The 11,565-nt window shown below is 37.3% G+C and overlaps 1 protein-coding gene across 1 annotated transcript in view; it reads left to right on the top strand.

Annotated features, from left to right (window-relative positions):
* LOC107292515 overlaps positions 1-11,565 on the top strand; it is a 219,424-nt gene that overhangs the window by 91,632 nt on the left and 116,227 nt on the right. Inside the window, exon 7 of the mRNA XM_029285170.1 lies at positions 448-663. Within this exon, the coding sequence (XP_029141003.1) occupies positions 448-663 (216 nt within the window). The remainder of the gene's footprint in view (positions 1-447; positions 664-11,565) is intronic.

Below are 11,565 nucleotides of genomic sequence, written 5' to 3'. Positions count from 1 at the left end.
CTGATCTCCCTTCCTTCCGCCGCGCCCTCAAGACATGGTTGTTCCAGCTTGCGGGACTGGCCTAAGGGATTTTAAAGGGGTTTTAATTACTTTTAATCGGATCAGATTTAAATATTTCTTTTTAATTAATTTTAAATGTGTACTGTATTTTTGTATTTTATCTGATTGTTAGCCGCCCTGAGTCCGTAAGGAGAAGGGCAGGATATAAATTTAATAAAATAAATAAATAATAAATAAATAAATATTTAATATGGATACATTATGTTTATGAATTAATATGGGTATATTTATGGATCTAAACAGAGAGCAAACCCCAGTGCCTTCTAGCACTGAGGATATTACCTAGTTGGGTAATGAAATGTCTGCAAAAAAAAAAAAAGCTCAGAGAGCAACCAAGGCCCCACATAGATTTTTTTTCTCATGTCACTTCTCATTTTTACCCATCAGGCCCATGATAAAGACACTGGCAACTATAGTGCCATGCAGTATAGACTCATCATCCCTCCAATCAAAGATGGCAAAGAAGGCTTTGTGATTGAACCATATACAGGACTGATCAAAACAGCAATGCTCTTCAAAAACATGCGACGATCTTATTTCAAGTTTCAGGCCATCGCAACGGACAATTATGGGAAAGGGTTGAGCAACAAATCAGATGTACTTGTAAGTATGATTGAATAGATCATATCCATAGATTGGTCTTGTACTTTTTATTTAGGATGATTCACCTGTTTTTGCAGACATTTGTCTTGATAATTTCTTGATTTGATTGCATTATACTGAGGGTCTGTTGTTGTGGGGAAAAATTCATGCGCAGCAAACTGCCATGGTTTCCCCCCCACAAACCTCATAATTCTATAACCTCTTGATACCCTTTGTCCTAATGAAGCAGCCAGAAGGTCATACCATTTTGACTTAATGCTTCACGTACCTAAACAGATAATATGCTTAAGTTTCTTTCTATCTCTTCCTGTCTTTGTTAGTTCATTCTGCTTTTCATCTCCCTGTATTTGTTCTTACCTGATTTTTGACCATGTAATGTGTTACTAGAAAATAGATGCTTACATGAAGACATTTTCCAATGAAGAAACCTTTGTCAGCATCTAATGGTTAAGCTGTGTATGTAACAAGTATATAAGAAGCAATAAACTCAGAGTTTGTCAAGCTGTGTCCTGCAGCTTCAAACCTCTGCTCAAGACATGCCTGCGTCTTTGTCTTAGCGGCATACATATGGCGTCTGAACTGGGACAGCCCCCCCTTCCAAGGGAAAGCAACAGCCAACATACTTACCAGCGTCTGGAATAGACCCCTAAGTTTCGTCCTATGGGACCCCTCAATGGTACGTATGGGTTGCAATCTACACAAATCAGACGTGAAAACGTCTGAGGCAGACATAAGGAAGCTGGTGAAGGAGGTAGGGAAACATTGCCCTTGATATCCTAAGCGCTGGACGCTTAAGGTTACGAGATTGGGAAAAGATAAGGCAAGAGATTCATACATTTTGAATCTCGGGCTCCAGTACAGGTATTACATCAATGGCATTAGTGCCATCAAGCAGTGGAAAAATTTGGCTCAGATGCTTCAGCAGGGCAACAATTAACTACAAGCCCCACACCTGATTAGGATCAAAGTAAAAACTATGCCTCTGAAAGCATCTTTAATTGGATTTTCAGCTCCTTCTGAAGAGGCTAATTCTTTTGCCTCCTTACAGCCATCATACACCCCCATAAGGAAAATATTAGAGCAACAATCTTGAAGTAGAAAATATATATATATATGGGGAATTGTCAGAGGAATTTAAAGAAACAAATTAAATCAAAATGTACTCCTCTGCAATGTGTTTTGAACAATTGGGATGTTTTTCAAGTAGCTGTTAAGTTTAACCCTGGCAGACAATGTCTGATGGTGCTTTGTGTTGATATGTAGAAGTACAAATAATCTTTAACAAGACAACATTGAAAAACTTTGTAAACCTCCGGTTGGCTAGTTTATCTGATAACAACTAAAGCCACGGAAGAAAAAGAACAAGAACATTCAAAGAACTAAAAGCAAATTTTTTTTCTTTCCCTTTTAATCTGGCTCTATTCAATTCCCCTTTCTCAAAGGTGAGGAGAGGAGGCTGCTACTTTCTCCTCCCCCTTTTCACACCTTCAATATTCCTTTTAGTCTTTCCCCACTGTCTTTTGAAGTTGCTGGGATAAATTGGAAGTAACCATAAATGTTCCCCTCCTCTTTAATAAAAAGGGGAGGCCTGTTTTAACCTCAAACCCCAAATTGATGTGTGTGTGTTTTGTTTATGTATATGTGTGTATATGTGTATATGTGTGGCCACCCAGAACATTATGCTTGGGCTTGGAATGGTGAGAAAAATAGGAGATGGTTAAGGGCCCTATATAAAAAAACCCCACATGTTTGGTTGGAATCATCTCATGATTTTTCTCGCTTCTTGCAGGACAAGCCATATGTCTAAATAAATGTTGTTTTAATAGTATTTGTGTATATATGTTTATCTGTGTTGTTCTGTGTTATTTTCAAGACTTGGAAGAGGGTCAAAACCCTCTCTGATAACATCACAAAAAAGGCCTTATTTAAAAATACAGTATATGGTTTGCTTGGAGAAAGTATGAAATGAAATATTTGTATGTGGAATTATTTATGCAAGCAGTTAGAATGAAAATGAATGAATTAATTTTCTGAGACCTAAGTGTGTGTGTTAGCCCTCAAACCCCACCCTCCACCCACTCCTTTCCAGGCTGTGAAAGAAATAGAAAACTGCAGAATTTATTGTTGTAAAAGTAATGGAAAGGTAATAGTAAGTGTTTGCATGAGAAGAATCCCATGGAGAATGTGTGAGAGAATTTATGCATGTGAAGGAGACAAAACTATTTTTTTTAGTTTGTAACAAAAAAATTTCCTGTCTCTTTTGTTTTTCAATTGGCTGTGTTGCTTTAAGAGCAAGAAAGACAGAAAGAAGAGGGGGGGGGGTGGCTGTTCGTTTTAAACTTTTTTTCCTCTCTGCTTAGAATTCCGGTTTGAGAATGGTGGTGAAATTTAAAGCCCACTCTTGCAGTTTCAGATTACAAATTTTTACTTGAAAGAGGAGACAGTAATTATTGGACAAATTTTTTGGGGGGGAAATTGTTGAGTTTAAATTGTTTAGTTAGACCTATATATCCATCAACCAAAAGAAATGACTCTGAATTGTTTTACTTAAGATTTCTAAATGTTTAACCTACTTAATGGAAATTTGTTTCCTTCTGAATGGTATTTGATTAATTTGGAATTTGACTTATTGACCAAAGGCAAACAACCTGGAGGTCTCATTGTACTTCCACTTGCAGCACTTGCCATGGTTAAGCAAATTAATGACATCTTGAGTACTCAATTTGTGGACAGAATTCTACATAAAAATTGTCACTTAACACTTTTGATTTTTTCCTACTAGTAAGCTACTTACAGGAGTATTAGCTGTGTTAGAAGCGCAAAAAGTATATTGAATTGAATGGCTTTACTTATCTCATCCCAAAAATGTTTTATCTTTTATCCAGGCTGTTGCTGAAATAATAACCTTAGGACACAATCAAGCTTGTCCTTGAAATGGGACTGATTTAATTAATATTGTTCTTCCTATCCCAAAATTTGATTTTCAATTTTATTTTCAGAACTTATCTCTTCAATGCTCTTTAGCTGACTATATAGGCTGTATTTCATATCATCTGCCTACACTGCAGTGCAATCCTCATCACAACGCTCAGAATTATCTACTGTTATTTTAGCTTTCCGCACCTTTTCTCAACAGACTTTTAACTTAATCTCTGACTCTCATTATGTGTGCCAACTTATTTTTAATCTTCCAGGTGCTTACATCACACCCAGGATCGACCCCAATCTTATGGTTTTGTTTTTAACTTTACAGCAACTGTTACAAGGCATAAAGTATTTATAGTTTGTTTCTCACATACGCATCAGTCCTTTAAGGACTGCTTTCACAAATAAATAAAAAAGGAGGGATCAAAGGTACTTAATTTGGCATGGATAACTCATCAAGTTAATAAAGTCCTAATAACTTTAAATCAGCTGAATATTTCTTTTCAAAAAACTACTGCCTACCAGCATCACTTTCAGCAGAAAGCTGTGCTCCCTAATCCATTGGTATATTATTGGCAATTGCCTGATAAAACCTGGTTAGGTCCAATTCTCTTATTAATTTGGGGGCGAGGCTTGCTCTTATAGGCCCTCTCTGGATTCCAGCCCGGTGTGTGCGACCAACCAAAGATGTCATGGCCTCAAATCCAGAACCCAATACTGGAAATGAAGCAGGTGACTCTTCAGACAGCACAACGTCCCTTTCACTCTCATCATCGCAGTCAACCAACAACCTGTGAAAAACCTAACATCCAAAGCACAGGAGGTTCTGCGGCAACAAAGAAAAGAACCTACACCAGAGAATTTATGCACTGCCATATTTGTGATTTTGACTGCAAATTCCTTAGTCATTCTTTGCCTCTCTTTCCTTCTTAATTGCTGTGTGGGGGCTCAAGCTCTCCTACCTCATCCTTTAGAATCAAGGATGAAATATAATATTTGGGTGCAATTAGCTAATGTCACACAAGTGACAGACTTTTGTATTTCTGAATCATATGATATGGAAAATCTACTCTCTACCTGTCTTATACCTGTGTGTATCCCAGCTTCAGTTTTAAAAAATTATACTGGTTTAAGCAATTTTCTATCAGACAATGAATTTTAATTATGCAACTATGTCAAATTGAGGTCCTAATCTTGTATGTTACCCCTTGATGCTATTGTTTTACATACACCAATTGTAGCTGTGCCTACAAATCTTACTTATGCAAAAATTGTCAATTGTACTACTTCACCTAAAAAACCTCGTTGTATACATGTCAGTCAAGGAATTTTAAATTGTACCTCCTTTCAAGAGGTATCCTTTAATTATGCACATCTATGATTATTCAATGTCTTTTTTTCCTCTACTTTCAATTTTCCATACTAAACTATCATTAACTTACCTCAGGAACAAGTTATGTTTTGTATAAACAATTGCAAAGTTATATGTCCCCTGACTAAGACTCACTAACTACTCCAGCTTAGGATAATGTCCTCACTAATAAAATAGAGAAGAGTAATTCTATAACCTCTTGATACCCTTTTGTCCCAATGAAGCAGCCAGAAGGTCATACCCTTTTGACTTAATGCTTCACCTACCTAAACAGATAATATGCTTAAGTTTCTTTCTATCTCTTCCTGTCTTTGTTAGTTCATTCTGCTTTTCATCTCCCTGTATTTGTTCTTACCTGATCTTTGACCATGTAATGTGTTACTAGAAAATAGATGCTTACATGAAGACATTTTCCAATGAAGAAATTTTCTGGTGGCGATCGCCGCGCCGATGGCGGCTTTCTTTTAAGCCGTCCGCCTCGGGCTGCGTGAAAGCTGCAGGAACAGCGCTCATCAGCTGTTCCACGGCTTGAAACCTCTCTCCCCGGGCATAGGGGAGACGGTGAGTTTTTTTTCCGGATAGAGGTTGAGTTCCCTAATCCTCGTTTTTGGAGGGTGAAGGTGAGAACTCCCTCGGAGTCCGGTTTTTACTCCGAACCTCGGGATGCCTTTGTTCGTCAGAACAAAGCCAGACGCTGCATCCACTTCTGCCAATTAAAGTGACTGTAAGTAAATTTATAAGCAGACAGAGTTGACCAGGAGGACTGGAAAATTGGATAAATTGTGGCTTTGACTCGGAAAAAATAAGTGTCTTCTTCAATTGTCATTGGATTTATAAGAAGCTACAAAATATGGCTGCGGAAGGGAGTTTCCCTGTTTGATCCTTATGAGACTTTTGCTTTTACTCGGCAAAGAGGAGATGGACAAAACAATGTATCAGTTTCCTGTCAATCTTAATTAAGAGCAAGCTTTCTATTCCTTTTTATCTTCACTTTACTTATATATCGACTGTTACTTTTATAAAACTTTATAAGACTATAAATGACTTACAAGAAGTGAAGGGGGGGGAAAGAGTAAGAAGTAAAAATGGCTTCAAAACGTGTGGGAACTTCTGCTTCTTTGAAATGCTCGATTTCTTCCCCAGTTGTTCAAACACAGCAACAGCAGAGACCCAAGACTCCTCCACCCTCCCCTCCAGCATCTGCAATTACTCTTAAAGATTTACAGGATGCCATGACGAGTGCAGTAAAACAGATCAGAAAAGAGACAGAGGAGCTTCTTGAAAGAAAAAATGCTGAGATGAGAGAGGACATATTGTTGGCGGTGCAGGGTCTGGCATTTCACACAGAACGTATAGAGGCACGGGTGGATGAGGTGGATGAAAGTGTGGGGAGACTGGATTACAGATTTGGAAAACTGGAGGAGAATGTGGATTCAACTCAGAATGAAGTTATTATGTCACAGTATAGAGATATGGAATTTGCCTTGAGAATAAGGGGATTGAAGGAAAATGCTCAAGAAAATTTGAAGGAGGAGATTGCAGCAGATCTGGCTTTGGTTTTGTCTTGCGAGCTTGAAGAAATTATGAAAGAAATAGAGAAAATTTTCAGGGTTAACTCATGGGTCGCGAGGCAAAGAAACCTACCAAGAGATGTTGTAATCTATTTTTCTAGAAGATCAATCCGTAATGAAATTATTCAAGCCTTTTACAAGCAGAGATTCCAAGTTGTAGCACAAGATGTGATAATTTTAAAAGAAATACCACCCAAAATACTTAGGAGAAGAAAGGATTTTGCATTTCTGGCTGATGAGTTGAAAAAGCGACAAATTCAGTTTAGATGGGATATACCTGTTGGTATACTTGTGACTTACATGGGAACACGTTACAGATTGAACTCGATTTCAAAGGCAAGAGATTTTTATATTTCAGTTTTAAAAGCAGGTTCACCATCATCTCCACGAGTTACCAGAAAGGAAGGAAGGCTTGAGGAACAAGGGGTTGAAGGAGCTACGTCTTCAGGTGTAACAGATTTACAGGATTAAGCTAAGCAGCAGTTTATTGAGATGAAGGATGATTCAAAGGCACAGAGAATGACCCGTGTAGCTCACAGACGTAAAGAAAAAAAAAAAGCAAAGAGTTGAGGCTGTAACTACAGTTTACCAAGAAACTTCAGAGCCAGTGGGAGGTGCAAGGCCAAAGAGATCGGTGACAGCTGATCTTGAAGGAGTGTTTCAGAGGCTTTCTGCCACTAAAAATGGCAAAGTTTCTGACTTAATGGCTTGAATTCACCACAGAAAAGAAAGAAGATTTTTCATTATTTGAAACAACACAAGAATGATGTTGTGTGTTTGCAAGAAACTCACATTTCTGCAAAGGATCAAAAGTATTTGATTAATTCACATTTGGGAATACATTTTATAGCATCTGCTCCGCAGAAAAAAGGCGGGGTAGTTATTTATGTGAGACAAGATTTTTTTCCCAAATTAATTGATGCTGATCCGGATGGTAGATATGTGTTTATTGAGTTAATCTTAAATGAAAGAAGATGCCTTATAATTGGATTATATGGTCCAAACCAACAACAGAAACAGTTTTATAAGCTGATACACCAAAAAATAAATCAATTGGATTATAAATCAGTTATTATGATGGGAATGGAGTTTTAGATTCAAGTAAAGACAAGAAAGGTTCTCTTAAAGCTTCAAGTTATTCCACACTGCCTAAAACTTTTTTAGATTTGAAGGATGATCTGGAGTTAAGAGACATTTGGAGAGAACAAAATACAGAAGAAAGAGACTTTACTTTTTTTTCGGACAGACATCAATCTCATTCTAGAATTGATTTTTTTTAATAACAAATGATTTCTTTTCTAGGGTCAAGAACATTAAGATTTTTCCTAGAACATTATCAGATCATAGTCTGGTATGGATGGAATTATGGGCTGGAGACGGGAACAAAATGACTTGGAGATTAAATGAAAATTTATTTAGATATGAGGGAAATTTGCTGAAATGTAAAGATCAACTGAAAGAATTTTTTTATTGAATATGTATAAAGCAGTGGTTCTCAACCTGTGGGTCGGGACCCCATTTGGGGTCGATCGACCATTTCATGGGGGTCGCCAAGCAAGGCTGTCCGCCATTTTTTTTGTCCGCCATTTTTTTGTTCGCCTTTTTTTTCTCCCTTTTTCAGCAGGTGCCTTACCTCCCTTGGGCTGGGCCAGCTGGTGGTCGGCCTGCTCTGTCTCTGCTGCTTGCCAGCTACGCCTCGGCCAGCGCAGGGGGCGGAACCACGCATGCGTGGTGCTCCCGGGCATGGAAAGTCCTCGACTTACGACCGGTTGGGTAGTCCTCGACTTACGACCAGTTTAGTCCTTGACTTACGACCGGTTTAGTCCTCGACTTACGACCGGTTTAGTCCTCGACTTACGACCGGTTGGGGTCGCGGCATTAAAAAGGTTGAGAACCACTGGTATAAAGGCACCTCAATTTCAATGGTTTGGGATGCTAGTAAAGCTTATATGAGAGGTGCTTTGATTTATATGAATAATGCTTATAGGCGTAAACAAATACAGAAACAAAAAGATTTAGAAGAGAAGATTAAATTAAAAGAAAAGGATTTTATTTTAAATCCATTGGATAATAACTTAAAAGTTTCTATAGCTTTGCTCAGGGAGCAATTTAATAGGTTGATGGCGGATCAGACTGCAACTAATTTGCGTTATATGAAATATAACACATTTTGTAATGCAAATAAACCTGGTAGATGGTTGGCTTACCAACTACGAAAGAAGCAGAAATCAAAAGTTATAGAAAAAATAGATTACAAAGGAAAAGTCACATATCAACAGAAATTAATTAAAAGGAGTTTTTTGGATTTTTATTCAAAATTATATGCCTCTGAAAATATAAAATCTTTAGATATAGAGAATTACTTACAGCATGCACATTTTTCTAGATTAACAAATTGTCAGAGGGAAAAAATGAATTGTCTAATAACTTCTGATGAAATTAAGGAGGCAATTAAGCAATTAAAAGTTGGTAAGGCTCCAGGTACAGATGGATTAACAGCAATCTATTACAAGANAAATATTGGCAAATAGACTTATGCAAGTGTTGAGACAATTGATTCATAGTGATCAATCTGGATTTATAACTGGAAGATATATGAAGTATAATGTAAGACAAATTGTTAACTTAATTGAGTATTTGGACAAGAATAATCAGATTCCTGCGGCTTTTATATTTTTAGATGCCGAAAAAGCATTTGATCAATTAGATTGGGGTTTTTTATTACAAGTTGTAGAGAGAATGAATTTTGGGGAAAATTTTTTGTTTGCTCTTAAGTCTATTTATCAACAACAATCAGCACAGATAATAGTTAATGGGGGTTTAACAGAGACATTTAAAATTGAAAAGGGTACAAGACAAGGATGTCCGTTATCCCCATTGTTATTTGTGTTAATAATGGAGATTTTATTAATTAAAATCCGTGAATCACCTATAATAAAAGGAATAAATGTGAATAAGAATGATTATAGGTTAAGGGCTTTTGCTGATGACCTGGTTCTGACATTATCTCAGCCAATAGATTCGGTGATTGATTTGGTAGAAATTATTGCTCAGTATGGGAAAGTCTCTGGTTTTAAGGTAAATAATAATAAGACTAAAATATTATCAAAAAACATGTCTATGAAAGATAAAGATGATTTAGTTAAATTGACAGGTTTTGAAATAGTTAAAAAGGTAAAGTATTTGGGAATCTATATCACAGCGTCTAATGTTAAATTATATAAAAATAATTATGAGATATTGTGGGTAAAAGTACAAAAGGATTTAAATGATTGGAAAAAATTACAACTATATCTGCAGGGGAGAATCTCAGCAGTGAAAATGAATATTCTTCCAAAGTTTCTTTTTTTGTTTCAAATGATACCTATTTTGAAAAAAGATGCTAATTTGGAAGAATGGCAGAAGGGGATTAATACATTTATCTGGGCAGGTAAAAAACCAAGAGTCAAGTTTAAAATTTTACAAGATGCACGGGAAAGGGGAGGACTTAAGGCACCAAATTTAAAATTATATTATGATGCGGTGGCTTTAACATTGATTAGTGACTGGCTTAACTTAACAAATAAAAATATACTTTCACTTGAGGGATGGGATTTATTATATGGTTGGTATGCTTATTTAATTTATAATAAAAAAGTAGATCAAGCTTTCAAAGCTCATATTTTAAGAAGTGCTTTATTACGAGTATGGAAGAAATATTATTATAGATTAAATTATAAAATTCCTATATGGGCGATTCCAGGACAGGTGATAGAGGGAGTATCTAGAGGAGTCAATTTGGAAAATATTACTTATAGGGAACTACTTAGACTTGTAGGAAAGGGATGGCAAATTAAATCTTTAGCAGATCTGAAACAAGAAAATATTGTAGATTCTTGGTTTTATCATAACCAATTATTAATGAGGTGGAATTTAGATCAAAAGGTCGGGACTTCCGGTTGGATCCCGGCGCCGATGGCGGCTTTTCTCCAAGCCGTCCGCCCCGAGGACGCGTAAGAGCCGCAGGAGCAGCATCTATCAGCTGCTCCGCGGCTCGGAATCCCCTTCCCCGGGCAAAGGGGAGGGGGAGAGCTTCCCTGATAGGGGTAGAACTCCCTAGCCCTCATGGTTTTATAGCTGTGGGGGTGAAGGTGAGTTCCCCCGGAGTAAGGGACTTCTCCGCGCTTTGGGCTGCCTCCGTTCCTGTGAACGAAGCCAGACGCTGATTCAGCCTCTGCTTTTGGGAGATTGTGAGTAAATTTTTATGAGCAGACAGAGCGATCCAGGAGGTCTGAAGTTTGAAGGATTTGAGCCTTTAACTCTGAAGTTAATAAGCTTCTTCATTGACATTTTAAGTTAAAGAGGAAAAAAATATGGCTGCGGAAGGGCGTTTTGCTCTTTGACAGAGACTTTTACTTTTTGGAGACTTTTAATTTTACTTTTACTTTCTGCTGGATTCCTATTGCATTAGACTTGGTTATTTTGTTGCTGGTTGGGCAAGCATTCTGCTTCTGTTTTTGTTGGATGTTTCCACAAGACTTTATTTGACATTATATTATATAAATGAAATTATAAGAGAAGAAGAGAAAGTAAAATGGCTTCAAAGCGTGTGGGAACTTTTGTTCCTCAGAAAAGTTTGAGTTCCTCCCCAGCTGTTCAAACACCACAGCAGACAAAACCTACTCCCCCGCCCTCTCCTCCAATTCCAGCATTAACATTGAAAGATTTACAGGATGCTTTGAAGGACACAGCCAAACAGATTAGATGTGAAATGGACGAGCTGCTTGAAAAGAAACTTGAAGAGAAACTTGAAGAGAAAAATGTTGAGATGAGAGATGATATATTGTTTGCATTGCAAGGTTTGGCTGGCCATGTAGAATGTATTGAAGGGCGGGTGGAAGAAGTGGAGGAACATGTTGAAACTTTGGAAATTAGATTGGGGAAAGTGGAAGAGAATGCGGATTTAACTCAAAATGAGGTCCTTATGTCACAATATAGAGAAATGGAATATGCATTGAGAATAAGAGGACTTAGGGAAAATGTCCAAGAAAAATT

This window comes from Protobothrops mucrosquamatus, unplaced genomic scaffold, assembly GCF_001527695.2.
Source record: "Protobothrops mucrosquamatus isolate PMUCROS unplaced genomic scaffold, P.Mucros_1.0 scaffold1363, whole genome shotgun sequence".
Taxonomy (NCBI): domain Eukaryota; kingdom Metazoa; phylum Chordata; class Lepidosauria; order Squamata; family Viperidae; genus Protobothrops; species Protobothrops mucrosquamatus.
This window is presented reverse-complemented; position numbering and strand designations above follow the sequence as displayed.